Source organism: Epinephelus lanceolatus, chromosome 12 (assembly GCF_041903045.1).
Source record: "Epinephelus lanceolatus isolate andai-2023 chromosome 12, ASM4190304v1, whole genome shotgun sequence".
NCBI lineage: Eukaryota > Metazoa > Chordata > Actinopteri > Perciformes > Serranidae > Epinephelus > Epinephelus lanceolatus.
The window spans coordinates 38,320,550-38,347,355 of record NC_135745.1 but is presented as its reverse complement, the minus strand read 5'-3'; the positions used below and the strand labels follow the sequence as shown (position 1 = coordinate 38,347,355).

The following is a 26,806-nucleotide window of genomic DNA, read 5'->3' as shown; positions in this document are numbered from 1 at the left end:
GTTGTCTTTTCCTGGGTTTAAGGTCCCAGTGAAACAGAAGTTAGTGTTTTTAGCTTCTGCACTGTAAAAACAAACTGTTTGAGAGAGAAGAGGGGTTTAAATCAAATAATTCGCATTTGATTGGACCACTAAAAAGTGGGCGGGCATAAAATCTGGCGCTACACGATGCTACAGTGGAACAAGAATAAAGGCCTTGCCCACTGATATCCAAACACACATCTCTTCCTCTTTCGCTCCATATAGCTTTGTTAGCTACTACATTCGCTAGCCGCCCAAAGTCTAATTTGATTGGATGAACTTTTTTAAGGCTGCCCCCTTATCGTCGACCAAATGTTAGTCGACCAGAAACATGTCAGTAGCTACATGCCCATTAGCCCACAGCGTCATTAACAGGCGGCTTGCTCAGTGTGTGACGTGCACTTGTAGATAAAATATAGGCCTATATTAATGAAGGTTCATTAGTACGGTTTTGTATTTCTCTGTAATGTAGCACAGTGTTAACAATGTTACTGATACTATTCTTTCTCACACCTTCAACTCAAACCACCAAAATATATCATTTAATAATTAAATTAATATCGTAGCGACTAGTCGACTAACTGTATGTTCACACCAACAGCAACCAGAGCTTCCAAAACGGCGGAAGTCATTAATTTTCAATGAGAGCCCGGCGACTTGGGCGACCTAGTTGTCAGCCGTGCGTCCTGGGCGACCATAGCGACTGAAGCGGTCCGGAGGGGAGTTAAAACACTTTTAACTTTATGGTAATGAGCTCTGATGCGGTTCGGCAACAACCAATCGGAATGCTGACATGCTTCAATGAAGCGGGTCCCAGAGAAGGAGCCGTGTAACTTTGGTTCCTACAGCACACTTGTTCCGACAATGGATATCGAGAAGTTTATTACTTGCGTTCGCGCCCACTCAGTCCTTTATAATGTGTGGCTGTTCGGTTACAGAGACCAAAATTAAAAGACTGAGGCTTGGGACCGCGTCATGGAGGTGGTTGGTTGGTCTGGTGAGTTTTAAAGTGTGTAATGTTAGTAAGAGAGGAGAGAATTGCAGGCTAATGTTGCGACGTAGCATGCAAGTCTTCCTTGCTTGGTTTGAATGGGATGACATACTGCAAAGCAAAGCAAAGCATTTTATCAACACAGATTTTGCAAAACGACATTAAAATACAGACTGGACAACAGCAAGCAGCAACCACGCTGCTTTCAAGCCAGTAGTCCACTTTGCGGCTCCTTTAAATTGACAAGCACGAAGCTCGAATGTTCACTGATTCACGTGATGAGCGACAAGAGCTGCCTCAAAAAGTTTTGACAGTCGTGCTTCTTGGGTGTCTGCAAGAGACTTTGCCTCTTTGGAGGCTTCTGGTTTGAACGTACAGTAATGGCCCTAAATGATGACTACTGGTCGACTAGGAAAATTCTTAGTCGGGGGCAGCCCTGTACTTTTGTAAATGCCCCTGACTGCAGGATGAGTCATGAGATATTTAAAACCATTCTACGAGAAAAGAAAATACAGGGATTTTCATGTAAAAGTACTGATTATTTTTACATATATTTGGCATACAGTATAACAAGAGATAAATGATCAGTTAACACAGGGACGCATGATTAAAACCAGAAAATGCATTTTTCATTTAACTGGATCCTTAAACGCTGCATAACAGTGAAGTGATGTAATTTCTGTACTTACCAGACTGTTCTGTCTGTTCTATTATTTGCCTTTTAGTCATTATATCAACATTACTCATGATTATCAAACAGAACATTGCGTAAATATTTTGTAAAGGCACCAACAGTCAACCCTGCAATATTGTCACGATGATATCAAATATCATATTTGATTTTCTTCATCATGCCCAGCCCTCGACCAAAGGTAACAAGTCAGCTCACTGACACCTGTAAAACCAGGTAGAAGTTATTGGTCCCAAACAAGAAACAGTCTGACGCATAACTTCCTATAAAACGGCATATTCTCACTTTTACACATCTGCTTCTGTATGTATCAAAGACAGGAGATATAAAATGTTAATTATTGAACTTTAGAGGTGCTGTTAGCGGTTTTTAATCTTTGGACAGAGCCAGTGAGCTGTTTCCCTTGTTTCTAGTCTTTGTGCTAAGGTAAGCTAACTGGCTGCTGGCCATATCTACAGACATGAGAGTGGAATCAATCTTCTCATCTAACTTGGCAAGAAATTAAATTTTCCAAATATTTAACTATTCCTTTAAACACACGTGAGCTGCACTGTGTAATAATAAAAATACTTTATCACAAGGCCTGAAACATTGATTTCTGAAGCTTGATTAACCTTATAAAGTAACACTCATCTCACCTTAACCTTCAAAGTGCAATTATTCAACGAAGAACTGAGGAACACTTCCATTTGAATCCTCATGTCCGGCTTGTCCACCACCGACTGACAAGAAACACAGTGGAGGATCTGACTGTGGAAAAAAGACAAAAAATAAAGTTATAATTTGCCATAATGTTTGTCTGCATGAACATTAAGCACTTTTGATTAAAGGAATAATTCACCCACAAGACGACGATTTGTTAATCTATTAGTCATGCTGTGTTATCTTGAATTAGTCAAGAAAACTTTGATTTATTGATTTAACTGTATCAAATCACCCTCTAACACAACTCATGCAGTAAAATCCAAGTCACATTTATCCAGTTGTACACTAATTTCTTACCAAACACATGCGTTTGCTAAAAGAAAACATGTGTTTGTGACATAATGAGCATACAACTGCGTAAATGAGACTTGGATTACACTACACGAGTTGTGTGAGAGTTTGTAAACAGATGTTTTGATATAGTTTTGCTGTTGTTAACCATGGTCCCTAATCAATCAATAAATCAATATGTTCACCATTTTCCATGGAGACACGCCACAAGAACAAAGTTTTCTTCACAAATTCAACGTGACACCCACGACTAACTGATATACAAATGTTCACTTTGTTGGTGAAGTGTTACCTTCAAGCGTGCAAACTTACGTTCTCTCAGCTAACACCTCCATGTTGTCACTTCCACAGTGGTTGCAGGCAGGCCAGGAATAAGCAGTGCTCTCATCCACACCCACGATCACCCCTGCAGTGTTAAAATCTAACATAGTTATGCAAAATCATCTTTTGGACACATCAGTGCACACTGTGCCTTTCAACCTGGCTTTGCTTTTGTTTAACTTTTCTTTTTAATTATTGATTTTAGTTACATTTTAAGTTACTTTCAACTTGCAGATGCCAAAACGAAACACACTGACGAATAAACACCGATAGATGATCTACGCATAGGTTTCAAAGAGTGTGTATGTTTGTGAGAGTGTGAGAGATAAACACATCCCTTTCATTTTTTATCTGAGATCGGGCTGATAAATGCAGCAGAGTGATTCCTGCCTAAACACCATCTCACTTAACAACCAGAGCTGCAACACAAACACAAGCACACCGCCTTAAATAAGATACTGAACTCGACACTGATAAATCACTCTTGTACATTCCGGTCTGAGCTTTTTTCCACTGGTAATTTCCAGAAGATAGCATTCACGCATGAGTGCAAAAGATAATAAGTTTGTTTTATTTATTTCAGCCACCTGGCCAAACATGCGCAGCCAGAGGGTCCAGAACCAAGAGGGTTCACAGTTTGATCTTTGCCCTCGACTGTGACACCAAGTCGACAGATGCAGTTTATTATCTGATTTGGGTTGCTTTTTCTTCCTGCACCACATTTACATAATTGGAAAGAAATTTCAACAGGAACTTTAAACCAACACTTTGAGCAAATGTGGTTGATAAAAGCAGTGAAACAGTTCTTCTATAGTTTAACTGAGTTGCAAAAAGTTTCTACAACATAAACGACGTAGCTGTGGCAATTGTACTGGATGTAAGCACTTCGTAAAAGGCTAAAAAAATCTAAAGAAACACGCACGCAGACTATATGTAATAGGGATTTTGGGGAACAATGCAACATTCCTTCAATCTGTAACTTATTTTCACAACATTATTGCACCCTCCTCTGAAATTGAAAGCCTTATGGGGAGCAGGCATGTTAATTTCACTGACAAAATGACATGGGAACTGACACGAATCCAACAAAATTTCATGTGTTTTCATTTCACAAAGGCCCAAACAATGACAGCCTGAGGACACTGAATAACAAACAGCAGAAAGCAATGCCTTGGAGCCACATCAAGGCCTCTTGCTGAGCTGTAAACTAATGTATGAAAAAAACAAGTGGTTTTCTTCCCCCAGAGAAAACAACACATCGGGCATGTTCTGCAGGAATCACTTCTGATGAGGCGAGTCATATGAAAACCACAGGGTTTGGTGAAAAGGGAGAAACTGACCTGAGAGCGAGCAGAGGGAGTTGGGTGTAATCTCGGGACTCAGGGGATCCAGTCTCACAGGTTGGGGCAGGGTCTTTGCCTGAGGCGTGGACAGCGACTGTGAAAGTAGCTCTGGCGTGGCTGAAGACTCAAGACGGCCGTCGGGGTCCACAGAGCACAGCTCAACAACTGACTGCTCCGCACACAGGAGAACACCTTTATTGGACATTATCAAAGTGAAATGTAATTAGAAGCACTGATCGTGTTCACCACCAAACCAGCAGACTTAGATCAAGTGTTTTATAAAAAATTTTTTTTCAAAAATGTCACATATGCAGCAGTCTTCTCTACGACCCGTAACCAGACGTTAAAGTGTGAAACTGGTGGTTTCCCTTTAAGTAAAAGTACAGAGATATCATCAAAAAAATTTACCTTAGGGTGACCTCTTGTTCTCATTTTCATGTTCATACTTGTATTTTGGGTTTCTACTAGAACATGTTTACATGCTTTAATGTAAAAAAACATTTTATCTTCCTCATACTGTCTGTGCTGAAACACCTGTAGTCATCCTCTGTCTGAAATGCTCAGTTTTAGCGCCTGTCTCTTTAAAACCTCCTCCTGAAAAAGCCCAGTCTGCTCTGACTGGTCAGCACATATTCTGTAGTGACACTTTTTGTTAACCAGAAAAATCACTTAAAAAAACCCTCATGAACTAAAATCTTGAAAGCCTGACATGTTCCGGCAGAAATATGATCTGAAATCCGGGAGAAATTAACAACAGCAACCAAGATTACATGTTTCTGTGACGTTAGCATGTAGCTACATGTAGCAGTGTAATGTAATGTAATGTAATGGAAACACTTAGCGGTAGCGTGCCTGGAGCAGATGACCATATAAAGAAATCCATCATGAGCTCATGTCAGCTTGTCTTTTGAGTAGAAAAAAAACGCTGTAAAAAGAGTATTCAGACGGTCTGAAGCCTCACAGGGATTACTTTTACATATGTTTCTCATTATTTGAAACTTTGGCCACATTTGATATGAACATCTGACACTGTAAGATTATATGTATGATAGAAAATCAGGAAAAACACAGTAGGTCTCTTTTAAAAGGAAAAGTATTCATTCCACTGAAAAATGGCCCCTGTGACTGATGTCTGGGCTCGTCAGTAACAGTTGCCGTGTTGCCATTGGCAAACCATTTTGAGAAATTGGTAACCAGTTCTTGGCCTTCAGTTGCCAACCATTTTTTAACATATAAAAACCAGGGCCAGCAAACAGCAATAAAGTGCACCCTAAAATAAAGAAATTGTTAATATTCATATTGCATGTAGAGATATAAATATTGCTCTTTAAGTCTGGAACCAGACGAGCCATGTGTGCACATGCAACTGGTTTAGGAGGAATGGAAAAGCAATTTAAGATGCACTAACAGTTTTACAGGGATCCTTCACATTTAACCAATTAATTTTCAAAACATTCCACAACTTAATTTACGCAGTTTAAAATGCCAGGCCTATACAGAAATCATAGGATGCGATACTAAGGTTGTGCTGCTACGCCCTACGATAAGCACTGTAGCAAAAATGTAGTTTGGAATACAGCGTGGTATGTTTTTGTGCCTGCATGTGCAGTAGACACAAAGTGATAACATGATCTAGCTAGGCGGTGGCCAGCATGAAATATGTGCCGATGCTGGCTGCAGCCTTCGGTTGTCTCAAGTCTGTTTCCCATTAGCATGGCTGACCAGAGCCACTCCCTCCATGTTGCCAAAATCAAACCTTGTGATGCAGAGCCTACATCCACAGGGGCAGGGCCTGCCTGTCTTAAGCCATGTATTATATTTGTTGTTCAAAAGTCAACCTGCATTTCCCAGGCATTTTTCGAATAAGTAAACTATTAGCACTTGCTAACTTTACTCGGCCATAGCCATAGGTGCTAGCTGCATATGCTAATGCTAAGAGTAACGTTTCAACAGTCACGCAGTGCAGCACTACATATTAAATTTATAATACAAGGATCATATTTCACGTTACATTTGACATGTTTCGGGATTTTAGCCAAAATAATGCACATTAAAAAACTTTTAGAAACATTCTGCTAATTCCAAATAATTTCCAGATCTGGAAAACAGTTTCTCTTTTTTCATAACTTTTCCAGGAATTTCATGACCATGTGAATCCTGGATTTAAATTACACTAAGTATCAGATAAAACACAAGTATCTTAATTACCCAAAATAAAAAGTGACTAAAAAAGGCAACCATATTTTCAGTTTCGGCAACCAAAAGCTGAGGCCTGGTTGCCAGCCTGGTAACCACTTTTAAAAGTTGGTGTTGAGCCCTTGATGTAAGATTATATGTGCAATACTTTTTATGTTGGATGTTTCATTTCTTATGGACTATTATTGCAAGGCAGCAATACTTGTGCAGCTCCTGAGTCCAAGATAAATTTCCTTACAGGAAAATAAAGTATATTGTATCGTATCGTTATAATACAAATATCAGTTATAGCCACTTTACATAAAAATATATAAGTCACAGGGGTCTCTACTGCATGACCACTTTTACTTATGATACTCCAAGTACATAATACGTCTTTACTTTTAATATTAGTAGAATTTTAAATGATGTACTTTCACTGGAGAATTGTAATAGTGTTGCACTTCTTCCAGCATTGACACTAACTAGTAACTGTAACTATGTCCTGAGTAAATGTCCTTGTTGACTTCTTGCCTCTGTTTGTGCACACAACCCTGTGAGATAAAACATGACATAGTGGTTGAGTGGCATGTCAGGCCAGGTCACGTAAAGCCCTACCATGTTCTCTGATGGCATCTCTGAATGACATGTAACAGGCAGCGGGGGAATTCAGTGCTTCGAGGACAGAGGAAGTGAGCACACAGGAAGTGCTCACACACAAGGCCACCGTTCGCCTGCATGGCCTCTCTGGCTGCTCCTCCTGAAGACTGGGGTCTGTCAGCACCAACCAAACCTCACCCTGGCCTACATCAGTGCTCTGAAACAGAAACACAAAGGCAGGCAAAGACAGAAAAGAACAGAGTGAGAATTACTTAGAAACAGAATGACCTAGAAAGAGACAACTTTAAAGAAACATGACATAACGAAAAGCTTACAAAGCACTAATTAGGTGCAAATTTAACAACTTTGATGAGATTATTCATTCACTGTGGTCACTATACAGCCACATTAAAAAGGATATCTGTGTCTCAGTGGTGTGAGCGTGAGGCAAAGTCCACCACTTTGTTCTGAGCTGCTATCTCATCTTGGTCAAAGTTTAAAGGTCTCACCAATCAATGGTAAAGAACGCCCGGACCTCACACACTGTCATACACACAGTGATAGGAACGCTGCTCTCTACGTCAGAGCTCAATCTTATCAGTTTGTTGGTTCAAATGATCTCAATAATGATGACTGAAGAGCTCTAGAAGACATAATGTTTATCATGTTCTTCTGAAGTCAAAGGAAATCAGTGTTTTTCAGGGACAAGAGAAAAAAAAGTACCTGCATTATTTTCTTGTGTAAAACAGTGGCAACAAAACTGCAGCGACGGGTTTTAAGCTCACTCTGAAAAAGGAAAAAACAAGTTTGAGATTAACCCGCTTAAGATAAGTTATCACAATCGGCAGCAGATTTAAAATATGTTCTGTGTATGTGAGTGTGAGAAACTGTTCACCTGCAATACGTCTCGCAAGGTTTGTTTTGTGGGCGGATGGTAGAGCAGGGAAACAGTTTGCTCCTCGCTGGGTTCAACTGAGCTCTCCTGACCAGACAGCAGGTAGCAGAAACTGGGGGCTGGACCTGCAGGTCTGCCTTCCTGTAAAAATAAGACGTGTGAAAAGCATCTTCATGTTTAAGAAAATATATTGATTGCTAAATGTAAGTTGTCTTCTTAATGAGCAATTTCTTATATCTTTAAAAACATAACATAATTTTCTATGCTGGCCCTGAGAGCTCAATCAAGTGCAACTGAATTCTAAATTTTATCTGTGTTGTCTGTATTTGCAGCACAATTAAATTTTAATAAATGTGTGTTGTCAACATGGCGAATATGTCAGTTTGCCCATGTTTTATGTGTTGTGTAAGGCTCTCAGGGCCACCACTTCACTTCACTTGGCTTGTTTCTGAATATGCAGTAATGGCACATTTTTGTTTTACTGCCAAAAAAGACTGTAAATCAAAAGGTGCCCTGTGGAGTTTTTTTGTGGGGAAAAAAGAGCAGTAGAAAAATAATCATCAACAATCATTTAATTATTTAAAGAGTAACTTTGATATTTTTTAACCTGGACCATATTTTCCCATGTTTTGTGTCTAACTGACAAATGGGAACAATGATTTTTGAAAACAGTCCAGTGTCAAGCGAGATGACAGCAGCCTGCATCGGTGAGAGAGGACTGATGTAATCACTCAGTACATGTTTGCACCGTCAATTTACGTCCACAAAAAATGTTTGTTTTTGCCACTGACAGCCTTAGATTATTATTCTTAGTGTCTGTCAGTGTGTGGAACGGATCCCAACAGAGGCAGACCTTTCTCTCTCTCTTTTTTTAATAAAAATCAGAAACAGCCCTGAAATCACTTCCACCAAAGGCTCCAATCAAATAAACAGTAATTTTATCATTGTACAACACACTTCATTCAAAGTTGACAAAAGCAAAATAAAACTCACAAAAAACATCTGGTTTCTTCTTTTAACTGTTCAAGCAATCTCCAGTTCTGGTTTGGTTAAAATAAACCCTTAATTTGCTCTGTTAGATGTGAAAATGTGCCGTTACAATACAGGCTTAAATTATGGTTTATTTAAATGGAGTCTGGTGGGTTTGGTGATGGCGATTGCGGGGGTGTTTCTGGTTAAACAAAAAGGGTCTTACCCTTTAACAAAAAGTTCTATTTCTGTAGGGATCATTTCCATATGATGTCGGACACTTGGAATAATAATCTGAGCCTGCCAGTGGCAAAAACACGCACACCAGGATAGTCTGGGGGACTCGGTTCGATTGGGCGGGGAATGACGAAAAATTTCACACCTTCAGTTCAGGTCACTTTCACACTGCACTTTTTGAAGCGGACCAAACCGCCTGGACAACGTCACGCAGTTGCAACAGCTGCTCATTTGGGGGCAGTATTGCCTGAAACGACCACTGACCAGGAAGAAAAAAAAAAAACATGAGGAAGAAGAAAACCTGGCTCATTGATTGGCCAGGACCGAAAGCGGAAATCCATCCAGCTAACCAGCGATATATAGTCCTCTGACCATATATCACCTCCTCACTACTCCACGTCTGCCCATGAGATATTTTCAAACTTTTTCTTTCTTTTCACCTCTGCTTCCCCCGGTTCGTGCTGTTGGCTTTGTTATTTTTCTACCCAAAATGCCCTGCACTGTACGTCACTTCCTCTATTTGGTTCGCTGGATAGTCCATTGGCATTACCCACTGTAAGCTAACTGCACCAGGGTTCACTTGCAAGTGAACCGAGACCCCCCATTTTCAAGCGGACCAGGGTTCGCTCGTTTGGTCCGCACCAGAGTTCCAATGAGCGTTCACACCACTCTGAACGAACCGAACTATCCGTGAAGGCGGACCAAGGTTTGTTTAAAGCGGACCAAATAGCGCCAGTGTGAATGCGTCCTTAGTGGCCGTACTGCCAGATTTTCGGCAAATGTGGCCGTTTTGCCGGCAAGCTGCGAGCGTTTAGGCACACAGAGCCGGATTGGCGAGTTGATCCGAGGTGCACAATTTTCCGCCTCGTAGGGTAGACATATTGGCGGAACCTTTTTAATTTAAACAGACCAAGGTGGTCTTCTGCAACGGGAGGAGCTGTTGAGGACTTGTGGGAGGAGCTGTTGTTTTTATACTGCCAATGCTGATAAAAGACTGACTGGGCTTTCCTGCTAATTTGTAAAATTCCTATTTAAAAAGGGCTACAGCCTGTTTCGCTGTTGCTGGCTACAGGGTGAAAATGGAAAAATAGTATCCAGGTTGGAAATCTTGCCCTTTAAATACTTTTTGGGGGCACAAATGCCAAAATCTCTCTAGATCCACCAGTTCCAGCTTCTAAATGTCTGCTTTTCACTGTCTTATGTGATGGGAAACTGAATATCTTCAGGGTGTGAGGTTTCCATCAGACAAAACAAGCAATTTGACATCGTTACCTTGAGAATTAGGAAACTGTGATTAGCATTTTACAGACCAAACAATTACTAAATCAGAGAAAAGTCAGTAGATTAATTGATAATGAAAACAATCATTAGTTGCAGCCTAAATTACTACTATATAAAAATAAGAATATATATATGAGGATGTGTGATTCCTGCTATGATAAGAACTTACACTGGACAAACCAAGTGTGTTTCCATGATCTTTAAGAGGCATCACTGGGGGCCACAGACTGTCTATCAAATTGAAAAGCCTGGTGCGCCTGAGAGTGAGACACAAAAACAGGAGAAAAAAAAAGTAAGGAGGGGGCACAGAGAAGGGGGCAGGAGGAGAAACTGGGGAACAAGGGGCTCTAATGGGAAGAGAGAGAGCTTTCACAGGCAGTTTCACTTCCACTGAAACACGAATCTGTTAAGACAGAGCTTGTTTTAACAAATTAGCAGAGAGCATGCTCAGGCTGGCAGAGCACAAACACACAAAAACATTTCTTACAAGCAGGTTTTTGAGATATGGGTGATACGGGTGGGAAAAGAGTTCACACCCCACATAAATCACAGCATCATTGTGGTGCATAAAAAAACAAGGTTTAGAGAAACAATTGCAAGTGATTTTAACGGCCACAGTTAGAAGACCTGATTAGTGACGTTCATCCTTTCACCACACTCTTAATCTCAGTCATGACAGATTGAAATTAGATCATACTCGATGTGCTTTTGTGATGTCTCATTTACGTCAAATTGAAACCAGAAGGATTAAATAATTAAAAAGGGGGGAAAGCATCAGGTTGCAGGAGTACTTGTACTTGTTGAGTTCAGTGGGACCGTCAATGTTACTTATTCATCCATGTCTGTGTGTGTGTGTGCTGTCACATCAGCCAGCGGTTAACAACCTGTTAGTCAGCCTGTAATCACAGGGTTTCTTTGTGTGGAACTGGTTCTGCAGCCCATTCAAGTCCAGTGAGGTCTGCTGGAGGATGAGTAACAACAAACTAACAGGACTCATTCAGCTCACTTTGATTTTGATACTGATCTCATGTACTTCTTAAGCAAATGTTAATGCACCTTTTTAAAGCCTTTTGTGGTTAGATTTGCAGTCGCTTATCTTAAAATGTCTCTGCACTGTTGTCAAAGAGTAACCGGTGACTAAGGGAGACAATCTTTGAAATTGGTTCAGCACTGAGCGAGAATGCTGCAGCTGGTGGAACGGGCTGCAATGTAACCACTCAGAGGACATGACACGTCAATTTGCGTCCACTAGAAGTGCTTGTTTTTGGCACTGACAGGCTCAGATTTTTATTCCAAGTGTCTGACAACATTATGGAAAGGATCCCTTCAGAGATAGACCTTTGTTAAAGAGTAAGATCCTTTTTGTTTAGCCAGAAACAACCCCGAAATCGCCATCGCCTAACCAACCAGACTCCATTTAAATAAACAGTAATTAAAGCATGTAGTGAGCCAGCACATATTTTCACACCTAACTGAGCAAATTAAAGGTTTAGTTCAACCAAATCAGAGTTTAAACAGTGGAAAGATGAACAATTACGGCTTTTGTGAGTTTTATTTTGTTTCTGCCGACTTTAAACAAAGTGTCCGATGGGTCTGGTGCAATTTCAGGGCTGTTTCTGTTGCTACAAACAGGATCTTAAAGGGAAATTTCAGTTTATTTCAACCTGTCTCCTATCGTCCTAAATTTGTTTCAAGTGACTAGTGACATAAAAATAATAGTTAGCATGTTAGCCATTAGCCTAGATACAGCCGGGGCGCATAGTAGCATCAGACCTGTTAAAACGTAAGTGAACGGGCATACTTCAAGTGCAAAGTTAGTCCACTAAACAATCTTTTTTTCCACAAAGACCGCCTCATATCGTTAGGATAAATTTCAGAGAACATATAGAAAACGACATGTAAACATGTTGTCTTACCTTACCAGTGTGCTGCCATGTTTGTTTACCATTTAGCTCTGCTTTCCAAAGCAAATATCGCGAGAACAAGCAGCGATCTCATACCGTGCCTGAAATCACGCGAGCTCTAGATAAAGTCCAGCTGGATACTACTCCAGGTGGAGGTGTCTCGTCCTCGGTCACATCCAGACCTTGAAAATAAGGCTGCAACCGGTCCCATTCCTTGCAACAGAGGCATTCCTCTTCTGTGGGCACTGGGGCACAGCATTCACAGGTACACCACCAATCTCCATCAAACTCTGCAAAATCAAATTCCTCCTCCACAAAGTCGAAGTCTGGCAAAAAGTCAGCCATTATTCTATAAATCTTTCATAACATAAATGAATGAACTTTTCAGGCTACTGTCCGGTTCTGCCTTCCAGCTGTTGCTGCTTGTTCTCGCGATATTTTGGCCACGCTTTGGAAAGCAGAGCTAAATGGTAAACAAACATGGCACCACACCGGTAAGGTAAGACAACACGTTTACATGTCGTTTTCTATATGTTCTCTGACATTTAACCTAACGATATGAGGCGGTCTTTGTGGAAAAAAAGCTTGTTTAGTGGACTAACGTTGCACTTGAAGGTTGCCCGTTCACTTACGTTTTAACAGGTCTGACGCTACTATGCGCCCCGGCTGTATCTAGGCTAACGGCTAACGTGCTAACTATTATTTTTATGTCACTAGTCACAAACAAATTTAGGACGATAGGAGACAGGTTGAAATAAACCGAAATTTCCCTTTAATCGTTTACAGAAAGGTCTATCTCTGTAGGGATCCTTTCTATAATGTTGTCAGACACTTTTATAACAATCTGAACCTGTCAGTGGCAAAAACAAGCACTTTTAGTGGCCGTACACAGACGAAGCACACATGTCCCTCTTGGTTACACTGCAGCCTGTTTTGCACCTTCCTGCTGCAGCCCTGTAAGTCAATACTGGACCAAAATGTTGACCCCATTGGTTGCTTTACCACAAAAACATAGGGAAACAGGGCCAAGAAAAAAAAACATTATTATTGATGACTGTTCAGTTTCATTTTAGTTGACAAGCGTCCAATAATAGGCAAATATCCTGTGAAAACAGCTCCTTACAGTAAGCACACATTACTCACACAGGTGACAGGGTGGCCTCTGTTTCTTTAGAAACTACACACACACCCTTTAAAGAGTAATACTGATAAAGAAATAATTCAACAACTTCAGAATTACGCTTACTGACATTTTTGCAGAGATTAGCAGAGAGAAGACTGAAACCACTCTGGTCTGAGCGTGCTATCAATCTTCTCATCTAACTCACTGCAAAAAAGCAAATATGTGAATTCCCCAAAAATGTCAAACTCTTCCTGTAGGGTATACATTATTATGAAGGCCTATATTTACTGGTTCTCAGAAACTGGGAAAAAACTGAATGCCCGATTTATCCCTAAACAGCCCACGTGCTTTTCCACTTGAGCTAGTAAGATGGCCCATGTGTGAGCAGTAGAGATAGCCCATCCATCACAGTCGAGACCACAGAAAACCTCCAGAGACATTATGTGCCGCTGTGGCATTGAAAATACCAAGGATGTAAACATACCCCCAGTCGGTCTCTAAATGTTCCCATGTCAGTTCTACTAACTGCTTCTAATCTGGGACCCTGACTATGGAAACTCACAAGGGACACAGAGCGTGCACCTCGGTATCACTTTACATGTAAACACAGTTGCACTGCCGGCAGGACAGCATAATCAGGTTCATATGAGCTGCGAGCGTTAAATTCTCATTGTGTTGCAAATGCGGGTGTTAATGTTTCAGGGGGGCGTTCAAGCATGAAAATAGAGAATTTGCTCTGGTTTAAAATACTGAAGATTCACACATTAGACACTAAAGCCAATGACATAATATAAGCCAAATAAATCCACGTGTGATGGTTTATCTTGAGGCTAAGGGCTTCTAGCAAGGATCTGAGGCATTTATCCATGGCTGTTGTTCCAGATGGCTACGGAGTGAGATAAGATAACCTTGCTTAGAGTAGAAATCCATATCACAGATTGGTATTGGTCACAGGTTGAAGTTTACTCATGACTCTGGGCTGAAATTCAGGTGAAAAGCTACCTCTCTCACCTTTCTCGAGTGACCCGCTGCACCACTTTGATGCCTTTCAGCACGCAGGTCCTCCCCTGCCACATGTGGCAGTACTGGTGGAGGTCGTTCCTGGAAGACAGGAGGTGGAGCTGGACCACGCTGAACATCCCGTAGCTGTCCTGGACGAGCACACAGAGCCTGGGGAAAAAAGTAGAAACAAAATCATAATTATAATCCATTTTTTATTTATGTAATGGTGCCTTTTAGCAATGAGTTAAAGTCACTATGAAAAATTAGACTAGTTTCATGCACTGATATTTAGCTTAACACTTCTTAAACATGTTAAAAGTGTCCTGTGGCAAAAACAAACTAAAGTTCCTGTTTACATTCAGTGTCTTTCACCAAAACGCATTGTGTGAATTGTTTACATCCATGTTTACTTGTGAGCAGTTTTCTTTTTTACTGCGTTCCCTGGAGTTATACTATGTTTCTCTGTGTGTTACCACTCCAAACTGTGCTGCAGTTGCAACAATCAATCGATTAGTTGTCAACTATGAAATGAATCGTCAACTAATTTGATAGTTGATAAACTAGTTTGAGTATTTTTAGAGGGAAAAAAGTAAAGTATCTCTGATTCTAGCTTTTTAAATGTGAATATTTCTGGTTTCTTTACTCCTTTACGGCAGTAAACAAAATATTTTTGGGTTGTGGATAATAACAAGACATTTGAGGACGTCATCTTGGGCTTTGGGAAACACTGATCGACATTTTTTTTTTTTTACCATTTTCTAACATTTTATAGACAAAGCAACTGATTGATTAATCGTCAACAGACTACTGTACGATGACAAAAATGTTTGGTTGCAGCCCTAAACTTGTGAAACAAGCGGCAGAAATACGTACGTGACTCGTCATATCTCGTGACGGTGTACAGTATCAACAAAACTGGAACCCACTTGCAGAAACATCACAAGTGGGCTCCAGTGGCAGCTCCTTCATACTGCTGACAACTGGTCAATAACTCCACGTGGCACCTCTAAAGTCATATCCTTGAGGATCACTGTTTTAATGAAAAGCACTTTAATTTTGCAAAAAGTGGATAAAATATTTTCATCCATATCTCATATTGTCAGAAATCCAAAAGTTGCTATTACTTTTATTTTGCGGAGAGCAAAGAGAAACAATCTGCACACTCAGTATTTCACGTTCCCAAAAATGCTTTGACTATCAGGGTCTTCATCAGTTCTTGAAGTTCAAAAAGTTTTCCCTTTTAGAACTACACCCACAGTTAAAAGACATTCATGTTATTCCTATTGTCAAAAATAGTCCAAAAAAATATTAGTAAGCATTAACAACTCTCTCTCAAATCCAAAAACTAGAAAGCTAAAACTCAAATTTGGGATAAAGTCCTGAGTATATGGGCAAATTTTTTTTTCCAGAACTGAGAACACTGCAATAGAACAAATACCATTTGTCTATGAAAAAAGAAAATCACTGTGTAGCTCCAATAAATCAGCCTCGTGTTCATTTATGGAGCAGCTCCAGACTTTATACCCATGACATCACAAGTTTGAGACTTACTTGAAAGAGAGTAGCTCATGTTCACAAATACTAATAGAACTTTCCGAGGCCATGGATGTGACATAATGGAATATTTAATTAGGTGGCCACCTTAAAGCCAACATAAATGAGAAGTCCTAAAAGTTCTCAGAGTAAGTGAAGCTTAAACACTTAACGTATCACGGCAGCCTCGCAAAGTTGGAATCAACAAGTAATTTAACTGTAATTGAGATTTGAGTCATTAATTCTTTGGCAACATGCAATACTTGGTATGCAGAGTGCATCTCAGTTTCCTGTGCATGCTGCTGTTGTCCTCGCTGCACCTTTACGCTACTTTGTCTAGAGTGGAATAATTCATAAGTATGGAACGCCACTGTTCCCACTGACACACTGACAATACACAGCAAAGGCTCAGCACTGACATTTGTAAGTGTTAATGCTTGTGGCCGGTTTGACAGGCTGCTGCTGACAGAGAAGACCTTTGGCCCACAAAGTTGCGAGCCAGCGAGCTGCTGTGTATTCCTGCACTCTGCTGCTCCCAGTGAGCAAGGAGCTGGAACTGCTGTAGGCTCCAGTATCTCAGCAAGTCAAGCCCAGACACAGCCCTGTACCAGCCCTGAGAGTAAACAGTAGAGTTCATATCCCTGGTTAGACCAGCAACGGCCAGGGAAGAAGAAGAGGAGGAGGAGGAGGAGGAGGAGGAGGAGGAGGAAGAAAAAAAAGGGAGGGAGGACTGTCAGCATGCCCATCATGCATGTGCATGCATGCGCACATCCCAGACATTGGGAAAGTTTTGAGACTGTTTTCAACCACCTGATTAGACCTATAAATGTCTTCTGTTGGTAAACATGGGGTCTGACTCTGTTTGTTTTGAGAGACCTGGAAATAGATATCTCAATAACATTCCTGAAATGACTTCTGGTGGTGAAAGCCAATGTTTTCACCAAGATTATTCTCAGTTGTTTGCTCTACTCACAATCCCAAATCCGACCTATACAGCACATCTTGTTAAAACAACAAGGAATGTTGATGAGAAAAATAATGCTCTCTATATGTGACAAGCTGCTGGAGCAAAGTGGACGGTCCATTTTACACGCTATGTATTTATCCCTTTAATCATGTATTGACATGTTGAACACTTTGTCCAGTCAGACAAGAAAATGCCTCAGGAAAAAGTGATTCCTGAAAGACAAAACACGTTCACATTCTTTCAAAACACAAAAATAATACTTAGTTATGTTGGAGTGAGGAAGAAGCCACTGTCCTACAGTGAACCCTGTCATACATGTTGTAACCAACGGGCTACAACTAACAGTTATTCTCTACACTGATTGATCTGTCTTTTGATTTATTGTTTAGTCTATTAAATGTCAAAAGGTTAAAGGAGCTGTATGTAAGAAATCTAAAGCAAATAGTCGTAAAATCATCCTAATATGTCACAGAGACTAAGGAATAATGTTAATGTAACATACCGATCTCACCAACAACAATAGTACAGCCAGAATATTCGCATTTAAAAAAAAAAAAATTACGGTCCGCAAATCATGTTTATGTTTTGAATTTGTGTTTTGGCCTGTTGCCCCACCCACCGCCGTCTACCAGTCACGCAGTCAGTAGAGTCTCAGCATCCGGGTTGCCAGTAGTTACGACTGAGCTACAATGGCTGACGGTGCGACTAAACCCAAACGACCTCATTTTGATTCCCAAAATTGCCAAGACAAAACTCGAGGCAAAGCGAGGGTCGATATAGGAGATGCTTTTGAACGGTGGAGACGGTCGAAAGCGGAGAAGAATCTGAAATCGGATGTCGAAGTGGCTACTCTTCTCCTCGACAGGTAAGCTTTAGCCAAAGTTGGCTAACTAGCATCATAGCTAAACGGGGATGGACATTTTGAATACTTTGAACTGTTATTCATTTTCGGTCATACATTGTAGCCCATGTGCAGATGGGTCATCAACCCGACTGATTTTTTTGAGAAACAAACGTTAGCAGCACGGCAAGCAGCATTAGCAGTGTCCCGGTACATAGCATTAGCAGCCGGCTCCTCCTCCGCTGTATCCTGGCAGCAGCGCTAGCAGCAGACACAACTTGCAGCAGTATTTTGAATTTGAGCGCAGTAACCATTTTGGCCACATTCTTACATACAGTGCCTTTAAACATGCTTACCTGCATGGATGTTTTCAAATTGATTCACCAGTCAACAACCCCAAACACCCAAACATTAAATGTGGAATAATAAAAGGAGCTGATCTTCACATTTAAGGAGCTGGAACCACAAAATGTCCGCCATTTTTTCTTGATAAATGACTTACAAATGGTGTCAAAATTGTTGGTGACTAATCATTTCAGCCAAATTAAAGTTGGGGAAACAGCTACACCTTTAATACATGCAACATCTTAATAAATAAAAGCCATTTCACTTGAAGCACAGTTTTCATTTGCATGGAAATTTATACTGATTATGCGGGTTCTTATGAATGCTTTCACACTCTTGTAGAACATTTGTGCAATGTACCGGGATGGACTTTGATTTCAGTAAATTTTCACCTGCGGAAATATATGTTTGACCGATGACATACTTTGTACCAACCTATGTCATAGCCTGCCTCCAGATCATAGCTAGCTTGCTGCCAGAATGGGGGAATGTCTTATTAACTTGGTTTAAATAAAGGAAAATAAAAGGCTTGAGATCATACCCTGCTAAGGGTATGTTGGTCACAGCTAGCCAAAACAGCTAGCGTTAGCATCACATTTTGTGGTGCAACTGGTCTTTGTTTTATGTAGTTAACGTTAGCCCCAAGATAGGTCTAGAGATAGATAGATAGATAGATAGATAGATAGATAGATAGATATACTTTATTTAATCCCCGGGGGGGAATTTAAAATGTCCTCAGCAGCAGGGGCAATAATGACAAAAAAAGACACAGATCACAAGAACACAGCACACACACTGACACAAGAAAAATCCTAAAAGTACATAAGATCACAAGGTGTAAGCTGCTGTGACAGGCTGCCGCTTGCCACGGCGCCTTTCATGGTTTTGGACCACATACAGTGGTGGAAAAAAGTTTTCGGACACCCCATGCATTTGTGAAATATTGCATTAAGAATCACTCTTAGGTCTTCAAGTGCAATTTCTTTTAGTACAGTCACAGCCAAAATACTAAATAAATCCTAAAAAAGCCATTAAAAACTTAAAATTGATTGGTTCCATAAAAATACATAAGAAATTTTGAGTATTGGGTCATTTTGGTACCAGTGATGAAGGTCGTTCTTTTTATTAAAAGACACAATTTTTGTTGCCAAGCTTCGTGTCTACATAAATCCAGCACATTTGAAAGTTCTTCAGACACAAAAATGGCTAAAACAAGGAACCTAACGCAGGAAACACGCCTGAAGATAAAGATTCTCAGCCAGGAAGGGTACAGCTGCCACCAGATAGCCAGGAAGTGCAGATGCAGTCCTTCAGCAGTTGGATACACGCTGCAGAAATATAGACGAACCAACAGCTTGGAAGACAAACCAAGATCTGGGCGTCCAAGGGTTTCTTCAGCAAGAAATGACCGCATCCTGATCCGCATGTGCAGGCAAAACCGCCGAATGACATCACAGGAGCTTCAGCAGCAGTGGTCAAACCAAACTGGTGTCCAGTGTTCCACCTGCACTGTACATGGCCGACTTTTAGATCATGGCTTAAGGTCCTACAAGGCTATCAAGAAGCCCCTGATCAATGAGAGACAGAGGTTAGCCCGGTGTCGTTGGGCCCAGGCACACAAGAACTGGACAGCCAGGAATTGGAAGAAGATTTTGTGGTCAGATGAGTCCAGTTTCCAGCTTTATCTTCCTCCTACTAATGTGAGGGTACGCAGAAGGCCAGGCGAAGCATTATCTCCAGCATGTACAGTACCTACTGTCAAGCATGGTGGAGGCAGTATCATGGTTTGGGGATGCATGAGTGCTGCTGGTGTTGGTCATCTCACTGTCTGTGATGGCACATTGAACTCTACCAAGTATTGTACCATTCTCGAAACCCACATGCTCCCTTCTGCGTGTGCACTGTTCCGTCGAGGTAAAAACTGGATGTTTCAACAAGATAATGCCCCTTGCCACACATCCAAGGCCAGTAGAACTTGGCTGCAGGAGCACAGTATCCAGGTCTTAGAGTGGCCAGCTCAATCCCCGGACATGAGCCCCATTGAAAATCTGTGGTGGATTATCAAAAGGTCTGTTTCAAAGCATAAACCAAAGAATTTAGAAGAATTAAAAGCAGTAATTCAAGAAGAATGGGACAAGATTACCCCTCAACAGTGTGAAAGGCTCGTGGGGAACATGCCAGCCAGGATTAGAGCTCTACTACGTGCCAGTGGCAGGACTACTAAATATTAATTTGATGATGTGATGGTTTATTTATTTTTTGTTCAGTTTTGAACACATTCTCTGTTATTTGTTGACTTTGATACCGACAATGTTGAGAACTGACATATTGAAACTGTCAAGAATTTAGTTTTGTTAGTTTTTCTTGTAAACAATAAACAAAAAAATATAATTTGTATTTGTTTGTATCTGTCTAATGCAGCCACACCTTTTGAAACACAAAAAAGATTTTTCCACAAATATTTCATGATAATATTTGAGATTGTGTAAAATTTTAAGGGTGTCCGAAAACTTTTTTCCACCACTGTAGAAAGGTTTTGTGCTGCAAGGACTGGACACTCTTTGGGTGTCATTCACAAAAACGTGCCGATCATGACAGCAAAGCGGACCATTCACACCGGATCCACACCTGAGTGCATAGCTGTCATTCCAAAAATTTGCATACAGATTTCCCGTACAGCTTCAAGGCTGGCCATGTTTTACATATTTCTTCTGTCAACAAATACCTCAAAAAACAAACTAAATCAGCAATGCCCTGGGCTGTCTTGATCAAACTCACAGTTTCCTACTGAAGACGTTAATCTTTAAAAATGTGTCATAAATACACTGTTTGATTTGTTTTTTAAAGGCTAATTAGTTCCTTAAAACACCTGGGCATAACAGCGTTTAGCAAACATTACTCAAACACGTGGAAATAGTTTGTTTATTGGAGACTATTTTTAGCTGCCTCTGAGTACACATTTGGTACGCTTGTGAGTATTTACAGCAGCATGGTGTTTGTGGGATCAACTCAAAATGATTTACAGTGTGCATGTTTAGCGCAATGAAAGACATGTGACCCAGCAGTGTGGCTTGTTGATGTGTTTGTTATCATGTCTGAACAACAATGGAGGAATGTTTAGCATGAGGAGGAGAGAAAGAGGCTTTGACAACAGCGGAAATACTTGTTAGCAGGATCAATTCATTGTTAAGTAATAACTATAAAATAAGTATATAAAAAGACTAAACTTACCTCTTACCATAATTACAGGCACATAATATATTGTATATGACTAAATAAACACATTAAAAATGCTGCTACATGCTGAACTCTTTACTTAATTGTAAACAACTGCCATTTAATAAAATTCTAAGCTAAAGCTACATCAATAAATAAATCAATTATGACTCTGCCTATAATATGATTACAGCTGCCAGAGTCACATTTGGTGGGAAAATATATACACTTCCACTTTTAGTGGAGCTTGTCTGAACTTGCAAAAGCTTCTCATGAAATCTGATATGACACTTGATAGATAGCGGGTGATGATACTCTTGGTGGTACCAGCCTGACATAAACAACCACCTCCCCATTCAGGCCCTCCTTCACAGCCCCACTTCCTCACACGGCGACCCCTCACTCCCATAAAAACCCTCTGTCACTGGTTTCAGTCGCGAGCTGTTTTCAGGAATTTGTTATTGTGAGCGATGACAGAATTCTCAGGAACTCAGGTTTTCTTCCAGGAACTACGATCCACTGAGCCTGTGCAAACACACAGACATACTCCTTCACACTCACACACACACACACAGTCACACTGTGTACGCATGCACATTACTTGGCAACGCACAAGTAAGTGACCCACGCATTAAGAATACAGCAGAGAGGCCTCATTGGTGGGGGCCGGACAGGCGGGATTCCTTCCTATGTGTTGTCCACCAATCAGTGCAGGCAGAGTGATAAACACGGTTGTAACAGGATCCTTGCAGCACATTGTGTTCCTTCTCCACAGAGGAAAAAAAAACAACTAGCCTCTCCTCACTTCCTGCAAACAGTTAATCTTCTTGTTTATTCTAGTCTGAATTTACGGGAACTTAACATCTTCTTCAGGCATAAATATCATACTGGCCTCCTCCCCTGTGTGTGTTAACATGGAGGCTAAACAACAAAAGGATCAAATAAGCGTGCTGACCAGAGGAGTGAGTCATAGAGGCTGGGGACACAACATGAGAGGCACAAACTGTCCTTGTCTTTATACAGAATGGGGCTAGTGGGCTGCGAAGTAAACTAAACTAAACTAAACTAAAGCAGGCAAGCATCCTGGAAAAGTACTATAAGCAACACAATGTACCAAGAAGTTGTTTTTCACAGCAAAACCTCAAATAAAGAGGCATGAAAGTGACAGAGTAGTTAGTTGCTTTAGCACCTTATTGAATTTTAGAAAAGGCACGATGGTAAAAACGAAACCAAAATTTAGGACTTAGGTTAAAAATATCACTTTCCAGAGAATCAGTCACAATGAGTGGTCAGCATCCCCCACATATTTTGAACCCAGGCCCTTGAGATCACCTCCTAACCTCTATCCTGTGACTACCACCCGAGCCTGCTGAATCTGGTTGAGTTCTGGAGAAACGGAGGGAAGGGCAGGAGTGTTTCCGGTCAGAGGGCGGCGTTTGTTTACCAGCCGCAGAGGCAGCATGGCAGGAACGAGTGTCATATTACATTGGACCCTCATTTAGTCAGTTAGCCTGTCAGCTGACCGGGGCTCTCCCTTCACCACAGAGCGCCCCTCGGGGCCGCTCCACTCAGAGAAACCAACGCTTTTCTTTTATTACTCAGCAAAGAGCTAAAACAACAAGCCTGGGGAGGGCCAGGCAACTAAAGGTCATGCTCGCTGGATGTGCTTCAAATAGAACATTCACTGATTCATTAACTACAACAAGACCACTGGAGTAAACCTCTAAGTCACTTCAATAACACAGGAAGCTGTGAAAGCTCAAACTGCAAGAATGTTTTGTACAAAGCTGATCCACGTCACTGGTTAAAAAGTATTTCACAGTAATTTCTATTGAAATAACAGTAATAACTGGACATTTTTAAACCTGCATGAATCAATATTCTGGCATCAACAACGGAAAAACAACTACAAATGATGTGAAACTGGTCACACACAGTTACAAACCCGGGAGGATCAACATTTGACTCTGCAGCATTTCAGTGTCTTTCAGCTCTTTGTTTCAGTTTCATAGCCAACAACTTTACCGTCTGATTGACTTGCACTGCTCTCTCTCATCGGCATCATTTCCAGTCACACCAGGCAGCCACATTACGGCGAAAAGGTCCAATAAACCCACTCTACACTAAATGGCAAACAAAGTTAGTGACTCAGTGAAGAACATAGTGGAGCATTTAGCAGCTAGTGAGCAAGATATCTACGTCATAACTAAAAGAGAGTTACTATTGGACATACATTCACCAGGTGACTAAAAGATGACTAAAAACGAGTACTAATGTTGTTCCGTGTCTTTTTCTGGATTGAATTATTAGTTGTTTTGTCCATAAATTGTCATAAAAATACCCTCTGCAGTTTCCCACAGCCCAAGATGATGCCTTCAAATGTCTTGTTGTTGCAGAAGAAATATATTCAGACTATCATGTGTGACAAATAAAAGCTTAAATTCCTCACATTTGAGAGGCTGGAACCAAAAACTGTTTTGCTTTTTTTCCTTAAAAAAAATATCTAAAGGTCCAGTGTGTGCTGAGTACAACATTCACTCATTGATTACTTTGTTTTGAAAATAAGAATCGTTGTGTTTTTGGTACCTTAGCCCAGACTAGACTCAAAAATAGAGCCATTTGCATTTTCTGGTTGGCCACCGTAGTTCTCTAACATGTCTGGCACACAGAAGTTTAAGTTGGTTGCAATGTTGCAGCCTCACTGCTGGATGTCACTACATCCTATACACACAACCTTTAAAGGTGCAGTATACAACATTCAGAGACCGGGCCAGGATTGCCTCCACACGGCTCTCACCTCTAACGTCACAAGCAAACATGGAGGTGGCTCAACCGAAACGACAACAGTACTGACAAAGCTAACAGCGTTAATATATCGGGGGGGTAACACTTCCACGACAACGTTCCACCACTGTGGCTGGTGACTGCGTTATTGGGCGTAGTAGGCGTGTGCAAAGCAGTGGCAATTAGCTAGCCAGTGGGATACACTCAGATGGACTCAAATGCATGAACATGAATGCGCCATCGGACCGGCTGCCACAGCAAAAAACAGAGAAGCTCGGATTACATATACCCCTACATCTTTACCTAGCAAACTGTGGTCTGCTGCTATATTAATGCTCTGAGCGTCACCTTTAAATGATTATTCGGTTATCATAATAGGTCACAAATAATTTTCTGAAGGCCAACTAATCGTGTGATCGAGCTCAATACACGTTTTTCAATGAAAATAATGTAACGTGGGCCATCACTGGATAATGTAACCAAAGCTAAAACAAATCTCATCCCTTTGCACACAAGTGTACATTTTCAGTTATGCTGCGAGTGAGAGGCGTGACATTTTTACATCCATGTAAACAATACTTGTGGTTTTCTTTATAACATTAAGGTAATAAAAGCTGCTGCAAACCTGTTCCACCCAGCAGAGTGTGAGTGGGCACCAATTCAACTCCGGCTTGCTGGTGCATGAGATTCTGAAAACATCATGCTGTCTTTCCTGAGAATTGGCCAGAATCGCTCACAGAGGAGCTGGATTCAATTAGAAATGTTTGTGTCCTTTGTCAAGCAATGCCATATGGCTGGAGACAGCGTGAGCACTTTGTGGGGCCCGCCGCGCTGTGAACAATAGCTCGACCACTTAGACACATTGTGCCACCACGGAGAAGCATGCGAGGCCTGAGCCCAAGGAAACCAGCATGCAGTTTTTCACAAAAAGAGTAATTTACATTGTGGGAGAGAAGCATACACAGGAGATAAAATGTGATTCATTTTTTCCCCAGTCTCGTTTGGCACCGAGTGACAAACCGAAGGCCTCACTGGGCCGCTGTACCTGGTTTTGCCTTTCTCTGCAGGAGGAGGAGCTGAAGGAAGTCTGGGCTTGAGAATGGACACAGGAGAGCAGTCAGGCACAGGGACGGAGTAAACTCTCTGGACCACCACCTCCACGTCCTGCCCCACAGAGCCAGCCTGGCCCAGCCCCTCAATGGCTTCGAGGAGAGAAAGGCAGTGTCTTGACAAAACTCCTAAACCTCCAAAACTGCACAGAGCATCAGAGGCAGCAACCTGAAGGGGAGACAGGGAGGAAAATGAGATGGTGCTTGCAATGATTAGTTAAATAATCAAATATTAATCTGCAAATATTTCGATAAAAGAGTATTTTTTAAACTAAAATGCCAGGTTCAGTTTCTCAAATATGAATAATTGCTGACGAAAGTGAGTAATAAGCATTTTTGGTACTTTTTTCTGACCTGATAAAGACAGAACAAACGATTTATAATGAAAGCAATCGTCGTTTGTGTATGTGACATGAAGAAACGAACGAACACATAACGAAACACTAATTTTATTCACAGTTTATGCCATCACTCTATAATTTGCGTACAGTTTGTTGTCAACGAACATGACCGCAGTGTGTACCATAAGAATGACTTTCTTACGCTGCAGTAGAAATCTGGAGAAGAAGGGCATGGCTGATGCTGCCATATTTTTCAGGAGTAATTCAATCATTACCAAAATTTATTAATATTTGCTCAAGACAAAAACAGAGATTTAGATCCCTGCAGCAGAGACTGATGCACCTGTATCTGAGTGAAGCAGGTTGAACACTCTGTTGAGACTATTTATTGTTCTGTGTGAAAATATTTGTGAAGTGAAAGCAGTGAACGCTGTGGCAGAATGTGCTGTTTGCACAGTTGCACCTGTGATTTAATATGAATTTATGAAGAGTGTGGACATAAGCTTCCTGATGTGTGACAATTCAATTTTGTTTTTTTACACAAACAACTAGGACATTATGCAGGGTTCAACACTGATGTTCTTCTGTTTGTTCACTGAGGTGGTCAGGCAAGTGGGTTAGAAACAGAGTCAATTTTTACTTGCCTCCTATACAAATTGTTATGTTTATTAGCAGTAATAAAATAACAACACAAAGTTAACTATCATGAAAAATGAGCTCATTTCATTCACCTTGCTCTCAAACTTGCAGCAAACAACACAATATAAAGTTGAAGCCCACATCCTCTAACGTCATCCAACTTAATTCCTGTTTCTGGATAACTGAAATGCTTGCTTGCACTTCAGCTCATGAACTTTGTCTTTACCCAACGCCATTTTCTCACGGCACCGCATATGTGCAACTCTCAGAGATGAGAAGGAAGTGAGATGGTTCACTCAGCAGCTACCTGCATCATCAGCTCTAAAAATCAGGATGTGTTTAAGTCTTCTTTACGACTCGCCTGATCAGGCAAGAGAGTTGCTTGATTTACTAGCCCAGTGTTGCATTTTACCTGCCCTGGGCAATCGGACAGTCCTTATTGTTGAACTCTCTTATGGTCACTAGCTTATTGGACTGATGACATT

General features: G+C 41.0%; 1 protein-coding gene across 1 annotated transcript in view; it reads right to left on the bottom strand.

The window, feature by feature from the left end:
* Window positions 1-26,806, bottom strand: part of spidr (scaffold protein involved in DNA repair) — a 49,311-nt gene that overhangs the window by 3,332 nt on the left and 19,173 nt on the right. Inside the window, exons 10-18 of the mRNA XM_033649604.2 lie at window positions 25,278-25,510; window positions 14,556-14,714; window positions 10,687-10,774; window positions 8,031-8,171; window positions 7,859-7,921; window positions 7,154-7,352; window positions 4,358-4,552; window positions 3,009-3,102; window positions 2,339-2,450 (exon numbers count right to left, since the gene is read on the bottom strand). Of these exons, the coding sequence (XP_033505495.2) occupies window positions 2,339-2,450; window positions 3,009-3,102; window positions 4,358-4,552; window positions 7,154-7,352; window positions 7,859-7,921; window positions 8,031-8,171; window positions 10,687-10,774; window positions 14,556-14,714; window positions 25,278-25,510 (1,284 nt within the window). The remainder of the gene's footprint in view (window positions 1-2,338; window positions 2,451-3,008; window positions 3,103-4,357; window positions 4,553-7,153; window positions 7,353-7,858; window positions 7,922-8,030; window positions 8,172-10,686; window positions 10,775-14,555; window positions 14,715-25,277; window positions 25,511-26,806) is intronic.